This window comes from Agelaius tricolor, unplaced genomic scaffold (genome assembly GCF_023055355.1).
Source record: "Agelaius tricolor isolate 1412-34295 unplaced genomic scaffold, bAgeTri1.0.p SCAF_2, whole genome shotgun sequence".
NCBI classification, from domain to species: Eukaryota; Metazoa; Chordata; class Aves; order Passeriformes; family Icteridae; genus Agelaius; species Agelaius tricolor.
The window spans coordinates 61,586,103-61,610,378 of record NW_027269262.1 but is presented as its reverse complement, the minus strand read 5'-3'; the positions used below and the strand labels follow the sequence as shown (position 1 = coordinate 61,610,378).

The 24,276-nt window shown below is 39.7% G+C and overlaps 1 protein-coding gene across 2 annotated transcripts in view; it reads right to left on the bottom strand.

Moving 5' to 3' along the window:
• Nucleotides 1-11,634, bottom strand: part of PREX2 (phosphatidylinositol-3,4,5-trisphosphate dependent Rac exchange factor 2) — a 173,365-nt gene extending 161,731 nt beyond the window's left edge. The window contains exons 1-2 of one of the 2 annotated variants that reach the window (XM_071420634.1): nt 11,476-11,634; nt 11,187-11,390 (exon numbers count right to left, since the gene is read on the bottom strand). In XM_071420634.1, coding sequence (XP_071276735.1) covers nt 11,187-11,327 — 141 coding nt within the window. In that variant the 5' untranslated portion in view covers nt 11,328-11,390; nt 11,476-11,634. The other variant, XM_071420644.1, reaches the window with a different exon arrangement.
• Nucleotides 11,635-24,276: the final 12,642 nt, after the last annotated feature.

Genomic DNA, 24,276 nt, shown 5'->3' with positions numbered 1-24,276 from the left:
CTTTTACTGATAAAAGAGATTAACTAAGGACAGCTCACATACTGCTCTTGCCAATAAAAAAACTTTCAATTATCTCTTGATAATTATTGAAATTTCATATTTTATCATAAAAGCAAATTAGCACACAATAACCAAATTCAAAGATAATGGTATTTTCACACCTCAAGCTGACTGTATTTGAAGATGTCTTGTGCAGCTCCCCACTCACAGCAAACATCCAATAACATAGTTAACTTCTGGGACCATGAGCAGCATCTAATTTGACACTGCAAAAGCCAGTGATGCCTGTCTTATTCACACACATACTACAGTATGAGGAAATCACATCACAAACTTGCCATGTTTCAAAGGGGATTTTTGTGCAAGTTTTCATTTTTAGAACTAATTTCAGTAACCCTCTCTCTTCCTTCTCAACCTTACTAGTGTATTTTTACTTAATATTTTCTCCTTCCAATTTCCAGAGCACAGAAATGTAATCTCATAACTCTTACTGTTCCTATTTATTCCTGGTTTGCTACTTAATCCTTCACTGAGACCTCTTTCTAGATCTTTTCCCATTCACACAGGAAAACAGAATTGTAAGAAAAAGCAAATGGCAGCTGCAAGTCATAGGTCAAGAACCTTGCCCAATCTCTAAAAATACCACTTTTGAAATTTAATGGTAAGTAAAGAGGTAAAAAAAAGGGCCTAAGTAAGGTGCTAACTACACATTGCAGAAGGATGAACAGAATTCTAACACCTTTCAGTCAAGAAAGATGTTATAATGACAAGTATGAGGTACTGAATTATGACAAGAAAAGTCTTAATTCAGTACCTCAAACATCTATCACACACATTTGGGGATGTTAGTTTTTGCCCTCTGAAAACCGCAAACACTTAGAACGAAATTAGGCAGAAGATCAAGGATACTGACACCAGGAGAATTCATCACAAAGGAATTTGAAAGATGATGGAAAGTATGAAAGGGGTTTCATAAAATGAATAAATAGATTTCCGATGAGAAAAATAGTGATGTAAGTACTTAGCACATTTTTGAGACAGGATATTTAAAATGCACAAAAGGAATTCTTTTATGGGATGCAATTTGGAAGTTACAGATGCCAAAAAAATACACAAATAGAAAAATAATCAAACTCAGAAATGACTTAGTTTGCAACAAGGTACTACATCTACACTCTTCAGAGCAGAGAGACAGCCCCCAGTCATGAAGCACAGACTCCATAAGTAATCCTACTACTTAATATTACCAAAAAAATACCAAAAAAACCTACTGTGTGGTGTAGTTTAGTAATGGTATTCCTCAGTTTAGTGCTTCCACTGAAACCACACATCACTGATTCACTCAGCCCCCGATCCCCCCTCCCCTTGTGGTGGGCTGGAGAAGAAAATTTGAGGCACAAAAGGTAAAGAACACAGGTTGAGATAAGAACAATGTACTGGAAACAGCAATGAGATAAGAAAATTAACAGTAACAGCAACATCACTAATGGCAGAGGGCACAAGAAAGAGGCAAACAATTCGGACGCAAACAGCAGTACCTGACCATCACCTCCACCAGGCTACCCTGACCAGAATGGACCCCTTGATCCCCAAGAGATTCCCTTTTCCCCTCTCTCACTGATGATTTGAGATGGCACAGAATAATCTCCATGTCCTAGCCATGCCCCCTCCTGTCTGCTGCAAAAATTAACCCTGTCCTGGCCAGAATCAGGGCAGTGGGCTAGACCTTTTCTTAAATCTGTCACAGCAATTCCAGCCCATCTCATTTTAGGTCATTATCATATTCTGCAAGTTCATTTATATGGTAGTATTTTACCATACCTTTTATGAACAAAAACCAACAGACACTAGAAGGAAGGAAGCAGCTCTCATTATAAATGTAGGCTGGCCATTTTTACAAAGGCGTTCTTTGAATCGGGACTTATTTATTGCCTTCCTGCTTCCTATGGCTTCTGCAAAATAGCTCTCCCTCCCAGACAACAAAATGATAAATACCAACTATTCAGCCACAAACATTTTACAAGTGACACAACACTAACTCTACAGGTGTGTGCCACTTTTTTCCCCCTCTACATGGTCAGGCTGTGGTATCTTTTTAAGGAAAGTGGTGCTTGTACCCTGCAGAGCTTCAGGTGCTGCCACATCTGTTTAAGTCTCAAATGCCTCTGTGACTCTTAGAGCAAAGACCACACTCACACTACACAGTCTGAGGATATGGTCACAAAGCATTCAATTGTATGCTATTTCTTCTAGGAATACAGATACCTTACCCAAAGAATATAAGGATATGGAGTAACGTAGCACATACTAAGAAATAAAATGAAGAGGTTTTCCAGCCTTGTTGCACAAATTCGTAGCATCCCAGACATCAATCACTCTGTCACAATATATTTGATTTAGACATAAAGAGACTGGGATTGTTAAGTCAACACGTAGGAACACATTCATCCCTCACTCCAGGAATGACTCCTTTTAAACAGCCTTAGAAAATTAAAAATTTACTTCAGAGATCAAATTATGAAATACGGTTTTAATGTAAATTCACCATCATATTAATTGATACTGGTCACTTTTTCTAGTTATTATAATAGGCAAAAATATATATAGAAAGTAAACATTCTAAATAATAAATTTTAAAAACATATAATATATTTAAAACTCAGGCACAAGTATCAACAGCCACAGAGAAATGTCATTTTGAAGTGAGAATTCATATAAAACTTCCCTAGGAAGGTCAAGGATTAGATTATTTATTCTGCTTCACTCATCAAGGTATTATCAATTTGTTAAGGGGCCTGCATCATACAAATTACACTGAAATAAAGAAAGTCTCCTTACTGCAATGTATTACTGTTTTTTCCAGTACTCACTTCAGTTCTATCTGTTTCTCCTACACATTCCCTTCATGTTCTTCAGCTTTGAACTTGAAAGCTCATGCCAGATGACTGGGCAGCCAGACTGCCAAAAGCACAATGGACAATCTGGAGGTCTCATGGGGTCTAAAATAAGTGTCAACCAACCCCTAATTTCTCAGTTCTGTCCCTACAATGGGATAAACTCATTTGTGAGCAGCCTATGAGACAATCCCAGGAGCAATCAAGCTTGCACAAAATGGAGCTGGCTTTGAACAGTTGTCCTTGCAGCTTCTCAGACATTTTAAGTAGACAACCATTCTTTTAGCATCAATTATATATGAAGGGAAAGAGTTGCTTCGCTGTCAGAGTGGTGAACTGGGAATCAAGACATCAGATTACATTTCTGGTTCTGGCACAAACTTCCACAGGGAGCCAAAAATCAAGATCTAAGTTTCCCATTTGTAGAGCTACACAGGTTTGATTTATTAATGAAAGCAATGCACTAAGACATCTCTGAATAGAAAAATAGTACAAAAGTGCCAGATGATCTGTTTCCTGAGCAAAAATTATACAGTTGAAATTATTTTTAGAAACCCAAAACTATGTACCTGAGTTTTCTCTTAAATTTTGAATAATTGCTTGCTGAACAGTACAGCCTGGCAATCTGCACTGCAGTTTCAGAGTATAAAGGAAATAAAGTAGAGATGCAACCCTGAAAATTCTGCTCTCCTGAAACTGGCTGAAACTTCAAGGCAGTCAGCCTTTTTTCTGTCATAGCAATAAATTGCAAAGTGATGACTCATGGAGGTTGGAAAGGAGGTCATCTAGCCCAATTGCTTGAACAGAGCAGTGTCAACTAGAACAGGTAGTCCAATCTTGCCTAGATGACCTTTCAGCAAAACTTTAAAAAAGCCTCTGAGCAACTTATACCATTTTTTGACCAGTTTTATTGTAAGCAATATTTTTCCCTTCACACCACGTTGGAGTTCCTATCTTCCGTGGCCTCCCCTTCTTCCACTGTGCACTTCTGAAAGGAATGTGGCTGCATCTTGCCCACATCTACCCATCAGGGAAGTTGTGGACAACAATAAAAATTCCACCTAACCTTCTCAAGGCCAAAGACCACTTGCTCCCTCAGGCTCTTTGCAGCAATATGGTCCTGGCCCCTCCTCACCTTGCTGGTCAGCACCAGACTTGTGTCAGTAGGTAAAACTATTTCCTCAATTAGGGAGCCAAAAATTTGACTCTCAGAAGTAGAGCAGAGGGTAAAGAGTCACCTCCCTTCACCAACACCCTCGCTAGAACAGTCCCAGGATGCTGATTCTTTTCTGCCCTGAAAGGGTACAATGCTGATTCCTATTCCAGTTCTTGCTCAGAAGTACTCCCAGAGTAACCTCTGTAAAGCTGCTTTCTAGCCCCCAGCCTGTACAGGTGAACAGGGTCATTCCATCCCAGGAACAGGACTCTGCCACTAAAACACTATCACTAAATCTGGTGCTCACCCAGCACCAGATTCAGACACCTCTTGAACACCTCCAGGAGTGGTGACTCCACTTTGCTATCTCCATTCTTTCCTTCCTCCTGAGTAGCCAATCCCACACCAATCCACATGTTCACCAAAGACAGAGACAACCCTGCTCAATCCCAAACAAAAAACTGAATCAATATACACATAGTTGAGTCCTAAAGCAAAAACAGTTAGATAAAATTTCTGAAAAAGATTATGCATGAGTATGTGAGTACAAGAAGTTCTTCAAGACACTTGTATAAAAAGGTAAAGTCTTAAATAAAATTCACTACCTTGCTCAAGCCTGTATTTCATTCATGGGAAATCCAATTCCTTTCCAAACAGGGACATATACTTTACTTAGAGATACATGTTGTAATACATGTGAGAAATTCAAAAGTTACAATGACTTTAACTTTGTCTAATTGACAAAATTGCTCTTCATGCTAATCTTACCAAATTAATACAAACCAACCTAGGGATGCCTGGTTTTTAAGCTTGGTGTTCATAAAATGGTGACAAAAATTACTACAAAAGGGGGTTTAAAAATATATCTCCATAAATATTTGAAATTGTTGTCATTATATTCCAAAGGTTTCACGTTGTCACCTCCTTAGTGCAAGAGTTTCCTACCTCCTTGATATTTCTCATAGGCAGCTCCTCTAGGCACTGACTCTTCCTTGTCCTCACAGCAGCCAACTGACTCCAGTTCCCTCAACCCACCAATCCACTCCTTTATAACACTCTCCTGATTGGCTACAGCTGTGGCTTGTTAAAGTCAGGCCTTCTCCTAATCTTTGATAATTAACCCAGCTGCAACTCTTTAGGGGCTAAGATTACTTTCCATACTACCTTTATTTCCTTATATTCTATCCCCCTACGTGAAATCACTGCAAACAGCATACTATTCAACTGCATGGAAGAACTTAAACCTGGATATTTTGATGGATGGTCCCCCTCAAGTAGCCTCTTCTAAATTAGCAACTCACACTACAAATTTGTGAAATACATGTGCCAGGAGAGTTAGGACTGAGCTGTAAGGCAGAGCAAAGAAATAACTGGAACACTGCAAATATTATTTATAAATACAGATAAATCATGAAGTTGTACAACATTTCTAAGCATATTATAGGCTTCAAAAGATTAAGTCTTAATCTACAATAAGTCTTAAGAACAGATAAGTTTCTTAAATGCTATGGAACAATGATTTCTCCTTTCAGTATTCTAAACTTTTCACTGAACAGCTCATCAAACCACCTTTCTTCCCAAAGAAGAGTTTTTCACAATATAATCTAAGTGCATCTGAGAGCAGTAAGAGGAAATACATTGAAAAGTATGAAACATTTGTCATTGTCTAGCATAAATCCCTCCAATTCCAAACAAGATAAGATACATACTCAAAAATTCTTCAGAAAAAAAACTCTGCTTTTTGCCATTGTTCTCCATTGCATGAATTCTGCGCTCACCTAGTAAAGACACTCACATGAAAAAAAAATCTTTCTTGCTAATCCACTCCATACAGCAGAGTGTTCCACCTTGGGGCAGGTGTTACAAAGAAATAAATAGCTTTTAAGCAGTTACCTTTACTCTGATAGGGACCACAGGTGGTGCCATGGATACAGACAAGCAAAGTCAAATAAAAATAGAATGCCACACTCACATTTTTTTGTTAACACTTCAGCAAGTTAAAAACAGAAATTGGAAGTGAATGGAAAAGATATTGACTTTCTATGGTAATTGTGTTTGCACTTCCTTTTGACTTTTTATGATGAAGTAGCCATAGAATGTTGTTTTTCTTTTCCTGAAGAGAAAGGAAATCACATAACCTTATCAAAAAATGCAGCCAGCTAAAACTCTTCCCTTCCATTCATTTAAATCCCTTTTATAAAATATAAATGCAATTATGAAAAGCACTATGAAGCCACTAATCATCACTGTAATTGAGATATACATATAACATATTCAGTGAGTGGGACCAGATGATCCTTATGGGACCCTTCCAATTTAAGGTATTCTGTGATATATACACACATGCACACAAAAACAACACACACAGACACACTGTTTTTGTATCAAACCACAGCCATAAAATATCATTTCTAAGTTGTTCTTTTTTGTGGAAAGCCCAACACCTAACTTTATTATATAGCATAACTATTTGAGTATCTTTCATCCAGCACATAAATCCTCTATTGCCAGCCAGGGTTAGTAACACTGAATTTAACTATAAAGGTTACCTGAAGTCTCAATTACTGTAATGACTTCTCCAAATAATTAGTCTGCTCAAAAGTCAGAGAAATATTTATTGAGCCAAGAGACAGGGAATGTTCAGCAGGGGAACACAGAAGCCGAGGAGTCACACAGACACTGAAAAGGCTGCACAACAAACCTTATAAACAATATCTCTTTATATCAATTGAAAAACAAGGATTCAGCTTCCCTTAACAGGGCACATTTAAAGAAAACTAACCATTTCTTCACTTTAGTGCAAGGAGAAGATAGTACAATAGGTTGTAATAAAATCAAACTGATACTTGGGAGTTAACTGGCAGAAACATATATATTCACTGAGGGATTCTGTAAACCATACTGTACTCCACATAATAAACTAGCTTTGTTTTTTTGCCCCAGCTGCTTCAAGACCTAACTAGCCACCCCAGCTGAGGCCGTGGGGAAGGCTTTCAGGAGTGCCAACATCTGCTTCTATTCCCATCAACGTCAAATTTGTCAGAACACAAAACTGTGCCAGAGAAACAATTGCTGCCATAGGAAATTAAACTCTACTTCCATGGATATCCCCTGAAGTACCAAGTGTAGCAGATCAATTACATTTCCAATTTCTATTTCAAAATAAAGTTTCTTTCCAAAAAATACACATGTACATTTTAAATGTGTATATGCATATATGTACATGCATCCTAAAATTCTGTATGACCTGGTTTACCTTAGTGGCCAGTCAATTAGTGTAAATCACAAACATAAAAACTAAGCCTTCTATCAAGTAATCAGGTGACAAATTAAACTAGCCACTTTTTAGCAACTCTTTACTATTAAATATTTTTTAATGTCTCATCAACTTCTGCCCACAGTTTTACTGGTCTCTTTACTACTGCTTTGTTGAGGATTTAAGTGTGTACCCTGATTACACAGTAAATGAAACCCCTCATGAAAACATTCTGCAAATGACAAAAAAAACCCAACTATTTTTTTAAAACTTTCATTAAAAATCATATGTTCCCCAGCATAAAATCACAGACCAAGGAATCTCAGAAAAGTTTATGCAGTTTTGCTCCAGTTAGCTAGTCATAGAATAGAATCGTTAATGTTGGAAAAGAACTCCAAGATCACCAGGTTCAACCAGTAACCCAGCCACTGCCATGTTCTCCGCTAAACCATGTCCCCAGGTGCCACATCTGAATGTTTCTTGAGCATCTCCAGGGATGGCGATTCCACCACTTCCCTGGGCAGCCTATTCCAATGCCTGAACACCCATCCAGTGAATCAGTTTTTCCTAATACCCAATCCACACCTCCCCTAGCATCGCCTGGGGCCATTTCCTCTTGTCCTGGCACTTGTCAGCTGGGGAAAAAAGACTGATTCTTACCTCACTACAGCTTCCTTTCAGGTACTTGTAAAGAGTGATAAAGCTTTCCCTCAGTCTCCTTTTCTCCACACTAATTGTGCTTAAAGGACAACATAGGAAATTTTCCTTATGTTTACACAGATCACAGTAAATACAGACATTTGCTATAAAAAATGAAGGAGATAAGGTACATATTGATAATGTCAAAACTTTTTTTTAAAGCATCTTTACCATAAGTACTCAAGGTAATTATTAATTATTCAGTCACACAGTTGGATGACATGTAATTATTTTAGACAGTGCAAATATCCACCAAGTGTTACTTTTTGTCCTTCCAGAAAGTGCATTTTGATAAGAAAGAAAGATTTTCCTCTATTCTTGCAAGTAAACTTTCTCTTTCATTGGAAAGCAAAGATTTTGCCACAGGAAAGTGGCATAATCACCAGCAAGAACATCCAGAAGCAGAAAAAGTCCAATTGCTAATTTAGCCAATAAAGTATCAATTGTTCATAACAGAAACTTAATATTGTAGCTTAATAAAAATAAAAACCTCTGTCTACAGATATAGTTTTAAAAGGTCTTTTAGTGTCTTAAGTAAATTCTTCCATCACTTGTTACTTTTAAGAAATGCTAGAAGGGACAAAAACTCTGGTATTGCAACGACACTCTAAATGTTACAATGAAACATCTGAAGGAAAAGTATAAGCATAAGTATATTTATTCATAATTTCCTGTGCATGCCTCCTCCTTCCAACATTGCTACAACTACTGGGTGACTTAAGTTTATCCACATCACATATGTTTACAGATCCCACTGCAATTGGCCCAAAATTCTTATTGCTCTGTATCACTGAAATCTCAACACTACTACAGTTTATTACTGGAAGATTCAGGAGACACAAAAGAATAATATTAATACAACCAGACCTTTTCAGTGAGATTTGTTTTGTGATGAGTGCAGATGTAAAACAATATAATGTATTTACACAGCATAAAGCCAAAAAAGAAGAGGTGAATGAATTCACATGGGAATGACTACTCAGCTACTTCTATCTAATAAAGTTACATGTATATCAAATCTTCTACTTTGCACCTTACAGTGTTACAGAATTTTGAAAGAACATACAAGCCAAGCTACTTCTCACTACACTGATAAGCGGAGGATGAGCAATCACAGAGTAGGAGGGAAAAAAAGACTTTAAATAACCAACCAGAAATCTGTTCTGAGCAATAGTCCTTCATTACAACATAAACAAAAGAATCTAAATAAATCTAGCATATAGTAGGTATGTTTCCAGTGTAGGGAAACCAGCAAAGCATTTCCCATGTTGACACAGACCAGCAAGTCACTTCCTCCTTATAACCTCTTCATTCTCCAGCCATGCACAGGGGGTTTTTCATTTATCTAAGTGAATACCCTATTTCCTATTAACTACAGTGAAAACCGCAGATACTCACAGCAAACTCTCAGAGAAACTATAACTGGCTTCAGCATCTCAGTCATAAAGGAAAGGTGGTTTCCACTTCAATGAGCTCCACTGACGACACTGAGATAACCTGGAAGTCCAACTGTTAACTTTGGCTGGAACATAAACCACTCACTCAGTGATGGTTTTGATGGCTTACATAAAATCAATGTCATGGTCTCCATACTGGCCCTAGTCCAGTGGCCCTCACAATTCCACCACCACAGCTGATCTCAACAGCAGTCCTAGCAGGTAGACCAAAGAAAAGCTCAGAGGTTGCTTCCTCAAACAAAACTGTGGTACAATTAGAACATGTGACATTTCTCTGTGAAGGATTTACATCTCTGAACAGTCACTTGAACCGTGTCCACAACTGTTAATGAATCTGAAAAGCTGATGTAGAACCAAGTATTTAACACCAACCCTTCTCCCTTTCTCTACATGATTTATTTAGATCATCTTGATCCAAACTGCAAAAAGACTTATTACTGAATTCAGTATCTGGATAGAACTTGAAACACAGATTCTGATCCTTGGGAGAATTCGAGCACTTACTGCTTGAACTAAAATATCTTATGTCTAAAACCTTAGAATTCAATATTAAAGATATTACAAACTCTTCAAATTGGCTGAAATTCAAGACTATGGCATACACCAAATTTGTGGGTTAAGGTAAAATATGGAAGAACATCGCCCTAGAATAGTTTTTTTTAAAGCAGGTAAAACCTGACCACTAAATGGAAGCAAGTAAAATAATCGCACAAGCTCTTTTTCAAACATACATCCTAAACTTAAAAAAAAAACAAACCACCCCAACACATTGGACCGTTTTTCATTTTTCATGGTGCTGCTGAGGATAAACATATGGAGAAAATAAGCTACTCTGTAGATCTTATTTCACTCCAATGTCTGTGCTTTTATTCTCCCTGTCACAGCCAACTTAAGAATTTCCTCTTTCATGGTAATAAGCAGAAAGTCCACAATTCTCAAGGCAGCAAGGCAGGAAGTTTGCAGTTGGAAGGATTTCCCCTCTTCAATGGGACAGGAGGAGAGAAATGTATGATGGGGCTACTGTGAATACTTTTGCAATCTGAAGCAGCTGATTTGAACATATTTATCACATCAGAGCCCTGAAGTGATGCTACCAAGATCAGGCACGAATGAAACACTGGCCACATCTGTTCTGCAATAATTTGTCCCTTTGGCTTTTTGAGTGAGAACTCCTGCCTTTCTGCCTGGGGTATTACCAGCCACCAACAATCCCATCAAATGTAGAAGGAAGCTCAAACTGTCACAACAGAGCTCAGCAGAACGCACTACCTTCCCAGCTGACCCCCTATCACAAGACGGGAGTGAATGCCACATGTGGCTTTAATGCCAAGCAGCTGCTGCACACCAGCACCCCCTGTGTCCTGCTCCCTCCCCCCTGCACCGCTGGGTTTCCAAGACTGTCGCAAGTAGTGGAACACCCTACGGCATCCTAAAATGAACACAAGCCCCAGAAGCCCGTTAGGTTTGGGGGAGCCCAAACCCATCGCCCCCATCCGCTTCCACTCGCGGAGACGCGAGAGCATCAGTGCCAAAGCGCGGCCGGGGGACGGGGGGGCGAGGCGGGGAGGGAGGAACGCGCGACCCCTCTTCGGCTATCTCAAAACCTGTTACTCTCCGTCCCCTTTAGGCAAAAGCTGGGGTGCAGCCCTTTCCCGGCCGGCAGTCCCGGCTGGGGCGCTCCCCTGCCCCGCGCAGCGGCCGCGGGCCCCGGCGCCGCCGCTCACCGACACCAGGAACTCCAGCGTGCCCACGTAGTCCCGCTCCGTCTTCAGCAGCTCGTTGAGGACGCACACGCGTAAGCGAAGCTGCTTCTCCAAGTCCTTCCCGCTCTCCCCCTTGCCTTCCCCCTTGCTTTCTTCTGTCATGGTGCGGCGAGGAGGATCGGTGCTCCCAGCCCGGCGCCTTCCCCCGAGCGCCCCGGCGCTGCGCTGCGGACAAGGACAACAAAGACCCCGCCAAGTTACACCGCGGGGCCGGCTCCGGCCGCTCCCCAGCCGCGCAGCCCCCGCTCACCCCGCTCCGCCGCCGCCCGAGGTCCGCAGGCGACGAGCCACCCCCGAGCGCGCTCCTTTCCCGTCAGGAAGGGGACACAGCCCGGAGGAAACGAGCGGTCACTGGTTCCCAGCTCGCCCTGCTAGCTGAGAGGTTGGAAAGCCTCCGCAGCAGCAGAGACTTGGACATTAATCAAAAGCTTTGTATCCATGTGACTCCAACCCCTTCCCCCCCTTCGCTAAATCTCAGGAAAAAGGAAAGGAAACAACTTCAGGGAGGATTGCGTGCCAGCTGCCTGTTTCACACACAAGCTGCGATCTCCAGTTTGAGGCTAATTGGAGTCCTCCAACAACAGAGTAAAAGAATTATAAAAATGTCCCAGCGAGCTGGCTGGCGAGGGAATCGGCAGTTGTTTTTGTTTTGATTTTATCATCAGCAAAGAGCCATTTCAACTTCCCCTTCCACACCTTCCCACGAGATGTATATTACAGCGTGTATTATAAATACGAGCTGTGATATTCTCCCGAACCTACAGAGCTAAGCGTGTGCTGAGCAGGTACAGAGAAGTTCTTTGAAGATAGTGAGGGGGTTTAGGTTGGCTGGTTTGTTTGTTTACTGAAACAAAGTGCTATAAACTCTCCAGGTTCTACAGTTTTTTATCTATCAGATTTGCATGATACATTAAAAGGATAAAAAATAAGTTGGTAGGTATTTCAGACAGCAAAAAGTATACAGCTACCTTAGGTGAGGGGAACTGATTTCTTGAAGCCAGAAGTATGTCAGGACACTACCATGAGAATTTTAAGACCACTGATGAAAGCTGACGTTTTCTCTGGCTAGCTCGTCAGTTTGTGACTGGAAAGAAAATACAGGTCTTCAAACTTACATATTCCATATCAACTATCTTTCTAAACCTGCAACATCCTAAAGGGACAGAAGAAAATGAAAACCTGAGAGTAAAAGTCTTCTACAGCTGCAGTGAGAGGAGTTCTTTAGTAGGTGAGAATAAGCAAAGACATTTGTGTTCTGATAACTAGCCATCATCAGGCTGTCTGCCTCAGACATTTCTTGTGAAACAGAGGATACACTTCCCACAAGACATTTCCCAAAGAGCAGAGGAAAACAAAACAAAACAAAAAAAAAAAAAGCCTATTTCTTTGAATGTGACCTACTTCCTTGCATCCTCCCCTTCCCAAACACAAACAGCTCCTGTGCATAAAGCCAAGGCAAGGAGCAGCAGTTGCTCAGGCAAATTCTTCCATATGTATCCTGCTCAGTCATTTATGCTTGTGCAGATAAGCCTGGAACTTGCCTGCTGACCTCAACATAGCTCCTTCCTCAATATGGGGCTAGTCCGGTTCAAAAACAGATCCTGCTTTTCATGAAAATCAAAACTTCACGTTTTTTAGTACCTCATGGCCCTGCTAAATTTGGTTTAAATGGACTGATGGGTTGAAAAGCTAAACACAGCTTACTGAAGCCTCTTTCTTTAGAAAACCTGTTTAAAATAGGCAGCCTGTCTGATGATTAGCTCAAAACTTTTTCACCCTCTTGCTGGGCTTCATCAGTGAGACATTGTCCCAAAGTCCTGAGGTTCTGTGGCATCTGCCCTGAACCTATGGAGGAGATTAGGTGTTTCACAATTGCTTGCATTAGCATCAAGAAGGCTTCTTCTAATCACCCATGGAACCCCATGATGAACTTCTCAAATGATAACCAGTAAAAAAGATCCAAAGCCACTGGAGCAGAACATGCTATTGTTTTGCACTCATAAATACATGTAGGTGCCCTTCTTCAGGGGCACCCTACCCTCAGCCATAGCCTAACACCTCAAACTTGCTAAATTTCCCATCAAAAACCACCCTCTTTTTTTTTTTTTTAGGAGAGCAGAGATGACATTTCTACATTTTTTGGTTTCAGAGCCTGTGCTCTTGGCTTCAGCCGTGTGCCATTGGTTGTCACAATCCCCATGCACACGCACAGACCAAGGTGACAGCTAAAAGAGGCAGGAGCAGCAGCTTAGTCTTTCTTTCCCATCATCTATAGAAGTAAAAATAAAGAATCCTTTCCTTTTACATGTTTGTATCTCACTGCCAGGAGACCTTGGAGCCAAAGTGATTCTTGTCCTAGTTTACACTCCTGCTGCCCTCACACAATGCTCCTTCATTGAAGCAAGCAGCTCCAGCTATCTGGGCCAGCAAAAGCATTAGGGACAACACACAAGAAACTTTTATGACTCATCTAAAGCCACTGAGCCCAGCAAAACCCACAGCAGATGTACAATGATAGGAAAAGTCACTCTAAGTACCAGACACAATCTCTGGAAAACATACGTGCTTACAGGCTCAGCCAATTTTCCTGACAACCTGCTTGAAGTAATAAGAACACTGGGTAAATTACACTTTTCCCCTAGTTTCATGAAAAAGGTAAATTGCTCCAATTGTAGTTTTCACTACACCAAAACTGAGTAAAGAAAGGATAAAACAGAAGAAAGGTAGAATATAGACACAAAGGATTAAAAAATTTAGCCTGAACAAGACATTTTAAGCAACTAAACCGCTGATGTTACACTGTGATGTACCAGGAAACTTGACTAGTAGATAACTTGTTTCTGTATTTTAGACAGGTGCTATGTAAAACAGGCTCTTGATTGTGCTAGCATGTGGAGACAGCAATCCTTGCTCCCTGTGTGGAAAGATACTGATTTGGAGAAACTGAAAAAATCATACTGTTCCCATGGAATGTTATAACTCTGGAATGCAAGAAGAACTATTTTAGTCCAAGGGTATTTGAGGCTCAAGTTGGATTTCTACTTGGAGTTCTGTTGAAAAAAATATGGCAACACATATGCCCATACACATAGCTGAGGATGGATTTGACCTCCTCTGCAGCAGAGTGCCCAGGGCAACAGGACAGGTTGTCCAGCCAGGTTTTGAATAACTCCACAGTCTCTATGGGAAACATGTGCTAGTGTTTCACCAGTATTCTACAGTACAAAAAAAAAAAAAAAAGTCTTGTGTTCAATCAGAATTTCATGGTTTTTAACATGTACCCATTGCTTTTCAGCAGCTGACACTACTGAGAAAAATCCGAGTCCCTCTTCATTATTCCCTCCCATCAAGCATTTAGAAACTAGGATGAGATTGCCCCTGAACCTTCTCCCTTCCAGGCTGAATAGTCCCATCTCTCTCAGCTTCTCCATGTATGTGAGATCCTCCATTTCCTTAGTCATCTTTGTGGTCCTATCTGATGATCTGGACCAGGATTCTATATTAAATATCTTATGCATGACAGATTGAAGTAATCAAACTCCAATGATCTGCCATGACACTTAATGGCCTCTATGGGAAAACCCCATGGATTTGTTTCTGCATTGCCACTGAATGATGGATATCAATGCAAGACAGCTCCAGTATCACACAAGAATGAAGTCAAGTGTTCTGCAGGATACATTATCTTGTATTACAGCACTGTAAAGGATTCCTCAATCCAGCTGGGAACTTAAAATTGTCTTCTTTTCAGAGAGAGCTGAAACAAATTTTTATATTAAAAAAAAAAAAGAGACAAAAAACTCCTTAAGAATTACTAAGAGGCCCATACAAAAAATGTGATAACAAAGACTAAAAAAGTTCACCAGGATAAAAACAGTTTCTTTACAGGTGGGTCTAGTGCCATACTGTGCCATTAAAAGGTTAATATGTACAGGACTAGCTGTTATGAAGTAAGTGTTGGAGAGTAAATAAACTGCAAAGTTCACTTTTGACACATCACTGTCTGTTCATTCACCACAGAATTTAGACCAAACCAACTTGTCAACCACAGGTTTTAAAGAGAAGTTATTATATGTACAGAATGAACCAAAATAATAAGTTCTATAATCTTCCTTTATGGCATTTTGGAAGAAAGATGGAGGTACTTTAACCACATTTAAATGGTCCCAAGCATTGTAAGTTAGAATCTTCACTGTAAAGTAATCAACATAACAAGTGAGCCCATATAATCAAAAGCTTTCTGCAAGTATTCTGAATACAAGCTGCTCTCCTTCCCAAAACCAGACTCTTTTACCCCAAGCTGCTACAACATTGCTCTCCTAAGTATGATTGCCCAGGACTTCACCACAAAGCTTTTCCAGGAGCTTCTTATGATAGTGTGTCCCTATCCACAAGGCTTTTAATAATTTTATTCCCACCAGCACAAGGGACACAGCAAACATCTATAGCAATCAAAATCTTAACATTGAGCTTTACTTAGCATGGAAACAACTGCTGCGTGATCAAAACCTGATTTATCAAAAAAAAAGCTAAAATTATATATAGAGATTATAGCTCTTACTAAAAAGGGTTATTTGCTTAAGGGTGATTTTGTTTAATCCCTTAATTGAATATGTTTGATTTTCCCTGTGGGGATAAATTGTACCCTTAAGAAATCCTGCAGTAAAAGCCACCCAAGTCCTAGAATGACAAGTGATCAATGCAGATGGTTTTTCTTCAGAAGGTCATCTAGCATGAGCCAGCATGCACACAGAATCTCAAGCCAGGAACAGAACAGCTCAAATATCTTCTGACTTTAAATTGGTATTAAAAGACTATGTACAAGTGCATGGCAAGATTTCCTCAAGAAACTCTAATTAGTTCAGGAAGAAATTGCCCTTACCTAAAGCCACCATTACTAAATAAAAACAGTCTCCACAAGGTTCAAATTAAGCTCAAACTTAGGTACCCTGATGAAAGCTATTTAAACTAAAACCTCACCTTGTGTAATGGCCAAGCAGAAGAACAGAAAGAACAGCTGCACACAATTACTTCATCTCAATTTGAGGACATCTGATTACAGCTTCTTCACATTAGCTTTTTAGCAACCTTTTTAAAGCTGGCAGGAAGTTGAAATAAAATTCATTATAAAACATGCAAGCTGAAATAAGAAGAATATTGTTTATACAAATAATGTCAAAAGACCTATCTTGGTAAGAAATACAAGATCTTTTATGCTGCTAGCCATCTTTATATCACTATGGATTCTACATGGGAAAGAAGCCACAGCTGATCAATTAAAACACCTTTTTTTGATCTGCATGTGGGATCTCTGCAGAGCAACCAAAGAGATTGAGCAACAGGGATTTATGTGGAAACAATGACAGCAAAATAAATCAGTAACACTTCTTTGTGCTTTCAGCTAAGAGACAAATAAACAAAGTATGATACAAAGAAAAGTGTAATGAATTTCCATTCGGTTTACTTTAGGGTAAAAATAAAAACAATCTTATAATAAGAAAAAACTAGCTATCAGGAATAATGTTAGATGATGTACAGAAAGTTCTCGAAAGAGCTTAGCATATTTGTTTGCTTATATTTAATCACAGGGCAGTAAATCATCAATAAAATTCCAGCACTCGTTGTTGAACTGTTACAGAAACGTGTGCAACTATTTTGAAGGACTTAGAATGTGGAAAGAACATTAGATTCATCAGCTGGTACAAGCTATAAGACAGATCTGTATCTCACTTTCACAGGCATCCATTATATTTTAGCAAGTACATTATGTCCAGACCCACTTGAAGGCTCTTTTCAGCTTGAAATACCTTTGATACAGGAGGTATTTTTATCACATCTTAGTAAGGAACTTTTGTTCCTCAGAGTGCAAAGACTTACTATTGTTATTCAGAGGTTAATACATTAAATATTTTATTTAACAAAAATCTTTGTTCTGATTTTCAAAAAGGTGTTTGTTTGGGTTTTTTGTCTCTAGTATTTTAATATTCTTACTCTTGGACAATGACGTAGGGTTTTTTTCTTCTTTTTTTGAAGTGTAAAATTGATCAGTAATCTCTCTAGTCACTGCATGTGCAGTGTAAGATACTGTCAGTATTTGCTGAAAATCTTACATTAATCTTAAACTAAACAAGGCTTCTAATTGGTTTTAAAAATTGTATTTTGCTGTAATTGCTGGATTAAGTGATACAGGATCCTCAAATATCAAACTTAGGGTTCAAGCCCAAAAAACCAGCTCACCTCAATTCATATGTTGTCAGAAATTATTTTTATGCTCCCAAATATGTGTTTGAGAGATAGGGTGGGGAGCAGGCAAGGGGAGGTAACATAAAGCAGATGTCCAGACATGCACATAGGCAGAAAACAAGTCACACTGGTGATACCAGCACAAAACAAAAAGCATTTTATTGGCCTCAAGATTTCAATTTTCTTTTAAGTAACCAGTCCTTGCACCACGTCTCTCTCTCTGGCAAACCAAGAGTAAATACAGAGTGTTCAAGTTATGATGTGCTATAGGGTACGTGACAGCTAAGCTCCTCTTTTCTCCAAGTTCCTTTTGCCATGCAGCAACTTCCACAGATAATAAAAAACAGCTGAGATAGAGTTCATTGGTTAAAGTTGAAAGTACAGAACAAACTGCTATTATACTCCAGAGATTTAATGCTGATGATACCCAAAGCAGATATTTCGCATCTCCAACCCTTCAGAGTACAAGACCAGAGGAAGAAATATTTTGAAACTATTCCAAAGTAAGGGCTCTAGCAAGAACCTATTAATCAAGAAAAGACAACTTTAAGCTGAAAACTTAATTTGGATTTTATTATGGTTGATGCATTTTCATTATTAAAGAGCTGAAAGAATGATAACTACTACAGAGAAATCTGGTTTTTTCTTCCCTAGGTAGGATTGCTGCTGTCACAAGATGAAGCCTCTGCCAAAATGAAGGCTTTAAAAACTTAGAGCTTATCAGCAGAAAAGCAGAGTAAGAATGGACATTCCCAGAGAAGAAGGCCAAATATAGCAGAGTGTTCCAGTATTCATTTGCTAGGTTTTTATATGAAAAACCAAAACCTTCTATTTTTAAAAGCAGAATTTAACAAAAATAAAATCGGAATGGTAGGTTTATCACAGTGGCAACTTATTATTTTATAGTAAGATCGTTCACAGACAAACTATGAGGTATGTTTGCATGTTCTTTGTTCATTTGTCCAAACAAGGAACAAGACAAGGCTTTGCAGGCCAAGCCATGTGCTTCAACCACAAAACAACACGATTCAGGGTTAGATCATCAGCTGACATAAATCACCATAACTCCATTAGCCTCACTGACCATTAAAGACTCAGATGAAATATGGACTAAAAGCGTAACCCTACTTGAACTATCACCCATCTATTTTAGCTCTGTATGAGAAAAAGACATTTCACTGCATGTTTTAATGTACTTTTCTTCCCTAGAAAAGTAAAAAATGAAAGAAAATATTAAAAAGAAAATATTAAAAAGAAAATTAAAAGTCATTGCTAAAAAAATCTATGAACTAAACAAAACCACACAGATTCCTTCATAAATACAAACTTAGTTTGTCAATAATTACACATTAATACTAAGTGTTTGTAGAATAATATTAATAAACCATGATAATTTGCTCTGAGTCTCTTGTTAACCTTCTCTTTCACTTCTGCCTATCATGATAACATTTATTAATATATTCACATAGTTTGTCCCCAGTGAACTATGAAATGTCAACTCTAGCAGTACAAATTTCTTTCAGGCAACACTGATTGAACAAGGATGTGGAAGGGTTTTTTTAAAAAAACAAACTTATTCATTCAGCTTCTCTAACTACCAGGATTTTGTTTCCATAACACAACCACTTTGATATATCAATTTAAAAAATAGCCTCATCTTTCTGGTATGATCCAAGTGACTACCATTCAGGCATTAAGCAACACAACTGGGATCTGGTACATGTTTAGTATCTTACCTTTCCTATAAGGCAAAAGGCCTCTGATGTTAAGTGCTAAGGTTGGAATTAAAAAATAACACTCTGGTATTTTTGTTACTAGCTGATTGCTGTTTATAATGGAAGAAAGACATTCAAAGCAACAATCCTTGCATTTCAGGTAGAAACTGTTCAAGACAACATTATTCCCCAATTTCGGGGCAAGCTGACTGCAGCCCTTTGAGACTATGAGAAAGTTCCTTTATTTTGCATATACAGCTACTGATGCAAGTGTTTCAAAAATACTTTGCCTAGGTAGATTGCAGATTTGGAGGTTATGTCTCCTTTCCCTGCACTGTGGGACCAGATAATAATTCTGAATCCAGACAAGTCAATCAGACAGGATTTGTTCAATTGGCATGGGTTTATCTGTAGTTATAAAATAATTTTTCCTGATTCCTATAGTGGAGTCTGTAAGGAAGTGAAGAATTATTACAGTAACATATATCAAAACAATCATATAGATGACAAGGACCTCTAGCACTCCTAGATTAAACATCCTGCTCAAAGCAAGTATAATGAGAGAAAGCTACACAGCTGAGTTTATAGTATCTACTACTCTGGGAAACCTGTTCTAGTGTTTTACCACTCCTATGGAGTTTTTTTCACTATGTACCATCAACATTTTCCATCTTTTTATGTGTCTGTTGCCCATCATCCTTCCACTGTATAACTCTGAGAAGATTCTGGCTTAATCTTGCCATAATTTAGAGTCACAGAGAGCAGCACCACCTCTGCCTGTTCTTCTACAGGTTGAACAAACCTATCTGGTTCTCTCAGCCACTTCTCATACCGTATAAGCTTCCTACTGGCTCCCTGCTGGACTCATTCCAATATTTCAATGTCTGTCTGGTACTTAGGAGCCCAAAAGTGGGTATTGTGCTCCAGCAGCAGTCTCTGAAGTGCTGGACACAGGGGAAGAATTACTTCCCTCAACCTGCTGCATTGTCGTTCTTAGACTCAGCCTGGTATGGCGTCTATCACTGAGTAACTTCTCCTAATGAATGGAATGCACAACTTGCCAACTATGCTGATTTTCAAACACTTTTGTTCTGCCAAGAAGCAATGAAACCTGAGAAGAAGCCAAGAAGTGTCTCAATATTAGTCTCCTCTTCGTTATTACCTAAGTTAAGCATCACTCTATGCCTAATAGAACAGTTTATGTTCATCAACACTACAATGCTGCTCTGAGACAAAAGCTTGCTAGATGCAGGATATAAATGTGTCTGCCAGTGACAGCACACTGATTTATGAGTGCTGAAAAATCAGTAATTTGAGTACAAGTTAGGTGTGGATCAGCAACCATTTATGGCCATCTATAAAGGCCATGTAGCAATAAGTGCATTATGGCAGCTATGGGAATAGGTGATTAGGAATTTCCTGTGGAAGCAGCATTTTTATTTTCCACAGTAAGAATTCCCATTTAGCTACTATAACATTGTTTGGACTCTAGAGAGTTTCCTGCACAGGTGCTCCATGACCACTGAAAGGAACTGCAGAAATGTTTGTGCAGCTAAAAAGCACACAAACATGTTCTGTCAACCATATGAAATCACAATTTAAAAAGTGTTTCACTACAAACGATGAAGACACATGGCCAGAAAACAGTAACCCAATAACTGAACCTGGAGTTTGCCACTAATTTGTTGTGCAAGCCCCATTAATCCATTTCATTACATGCACCTCTGGTACCTACCACTTCTTAGCTCCATTTACACGCTTGACTACCACTAACCCCTAAATCAATAGAGGCTTTTTTTTTCTTTTTTTTTTCTTTTTTCTGGCAGCTTTTATGTTTTCATGGGCCTTCATAACTCACGCTTCCTTGCTCACATAATGTCAAAAATACCTGGCAGTGTTTCCACAAAGTACCTCCTTGTGTAAAGAGACAAAATTTGCTGCTGTTGTAAACCAGAATTATCAGTAAAGGGCAGCAATCCTACACTGGCAGGAATTTCACCAGAGGAGACTAAACAGTAACACCTATGCTAATCTGTGTAATTTTTAATCTCTGATAGGCTTTCCCTTCCCAGACAATAGAATTTATTCTGTTACAGTAATCATGTTGCCTCAGTGATTATTTTTTCCATTTTTTCAAATTACTGCAATAAAAAATATTTTATTTTTACATTACAAAGGAGGTAATACATAACACAGCTGTAAGACCTGCTGTCCCAGTGAGTTATCATAGATTTGCACACCACTTGCTAGTGCAGTTTGGCTTCCCTGTGAGACTGTGATGTTACAGCCCTGGTACGTCATTCCATAAATAAAAGCTTGGTTAAATAAATGAAATTGATGGAATAAAATCCATAAATAATGCCAGATGCAGGATTTGGACTTCCAGCAAGGACTGGTGAACTGAGGTTTATCAAGCAAATGAAAGGAAATATTGCAGTAAGATTTAGAGTACTAAGCCTTGGGTGATCATATTGCCAGAATGAAGAAATTGAGCCACTTCCGAAGCACAGCTCCAAATCCCAAGGCCTGCATTCCTTTTGGTAGAAAATATCCTTTTTGTTGTGTCATTCTTTGATAAAACTTGACACATTTCATAATACAGGAACTTTATCTGGTATCATTACTATATATTTCTGGGTCAGCATAGCCTAGACTGGGGCTCTGTTGCCTGGGGAAGAGGAGGCTCTGGATAGGGAAAGGGTTGGATCTCATCCATGTACACATTCACTAGAAGGGAGGCAGTAAAGGTGCTGCAGCATGTCCAGCAAAGGGCAGCAGGGCTTGTGAAAGGACTAGAGAATGTGTCTTATGAGGAACATCTGAGGGAGCTGGGTTTGTACAGTCTCGAGAAGAGGAGGTTCAGGTTCATCACTCCTGACAGCTCCCTGAGGTTTTGGTGACATAGGGGCTGGTCCCTTCTACTGTGCCTGCGGTGAGAGGACCAGAGGAAACAGCCTTAAACTGGGACAGCAGAGATTCAGATGAGATAAAAGAACTTTTTCTTTCCATTGTTCAGGTGGTCAAGCATTGGAATAGGTTGCCCACGGATGTGGTGGAACCACAATTCCTGGAGATGTCCAAGAGTTGTCTGAATCTGGGTGATGGTTTAGTGGTGCAGGGGTTTCAGCGGTAATGCTGGGTTGATGGTTGGACTTCATGACCTTAAAGGTCTCTTTCAACCTAGACAATTCTATTCTAAAGCAGGGAGAACTGGCTATTTTCAGTGGCACCCAGTGCCAGGACCAGAGGCAATGGGCATGAACTGGAACAGAGGAGGCTGCTTCTGAACATCAGGAAACACTTTTTCACTTTGAGCTTGACCTAGCGCTAGCACACCTCACCCAGAGAGATATCCATCCTTAGAGATATTCAAGAGTCATCTGAACGTGGTCCTGGCAGCTGGCTCTTGGTGGCCCTACTTGAGCCCCCTTGAGGAAGGGGGGGTGGCACACATGACCTCCAGAGGTCCCTTCCCATATCTGTCTTGTTCTGTGGTTCTTTGGACTGCCAGGCTCACGGGGTTCTGATCACTGGCACAAAGTTAGGGATGGAGGTGAGTTTATAGGGATTATATGGGAGCTGGTACTGGATCTAATACTGTTCATCCACTTCATTAATAATCTGGACTATGGGATAGACTGCATCCTCAGCAGATTTTCATAAGACATAAAACCAGGAGGAGTAGTGGATATGTAAGATCATTTTGCTGCTATTCAGAGGCACTTCAACAAAAAAAGAACCCATGAAGTTCTCACAAGAGAGAATGTGAAGTTCTGCACCATGGAAGCATCAGCAAGCACTGGCAGCCAACAAGATAGAAAGCAGTTTTGCAGAGAAGGATCTGGGGGTTCTGAAGGACAACATTAACATGAGCCAACAATATGCCATAGTCCCATGGATAAGACCAGCACAGAGCAATGGAAAAATGTAAGAGGCAGCAAAAGAAGAAGTAAGAAGCAGCAGAAGGAAACTGCTGCACACTGATCCAAGCTACCTCTGCCACCCACCACCTCACAAAAGGGACTGGGAGTAACCCTCAGTGACAATGAGGGGAGTGAAGACTGGGGAGATGGAAGAAATAGTATCTGCAGCGAGCTTAAGCCTCAGAAAAGTGAAATAAAGGTGTTTTGCCCAAGTCTTTCAATACTTGTCTTCTTTCTCAATACCCAAATCAGTAATTAAACGTTTATGGCAATTAATTCTCCCGCTGGAGTCTGCTCATAATAGCCCTTTGACTCTGCACAGCCATAGCCTACCACTGCACAAGCCTGCCCTTGACATTTCTCCCCTCATGCATATACACCGCAGCTGCCCCCAGAGACATAGGAGTCTCACCACACTGTTTCTTACAGATCCTCAAAACTTCCCTTCATCTGCACCCAAACTGCACCAGCATCCCAACAGTGATTAATCCACCACGAATCTATCAGCAGTGCCCCCAGTATCAAACACTACCCAAGTATCCCAGTCTCTCTAGTCAGAAGTGTTTGCATGTTGAATCCTTACATCTGGAATTTAGTCTCAGATTGTTGTTCAAGGGGGTAAAGGTAGCTCTCTTATCTCTGTCTTGTTTCACTCCAGTGCTGCACTATTAGCTGGTGTGGCCTGTCCTGGATTTAGCTCCATAGAGCAGTGGCATGGCTATTCCTACAGATTATAGCTCCTTCACTGTTGTGATCCTCCCCATCTTCTCAACCTCCCACAAAAGAAAGCAGAAACAATAAGACATCTGCAAACTACCAAATGCTAAATATACCTGCTCTGATTTTAACCCAGAATTTAGCCATGAAAACAGCTGCACTTATGCAAGCCAAAACCTACAGGTTCTGCTCAGGTATTGGCATAGTCCCTGAAAAACTAAAAACAGGACATCTGCTGTGTCACCTAACTGAACAATTCCCCAGTCTAAAGCAACCAGAAAAAGAGAATTTTATGAAGCAACTTTACCATGAGAGAAATCATCAGCCTTCAGAATAAAGTGCAGTGTCTGGTGTTTTCCCCTGGAATTGCATGTGCAGAAGAACAGCTGTGTTGAGGCTCTAAAGAACAAAAATATATGTGAGATCTAACTTATTTCACAGCCAAAAAAAAAA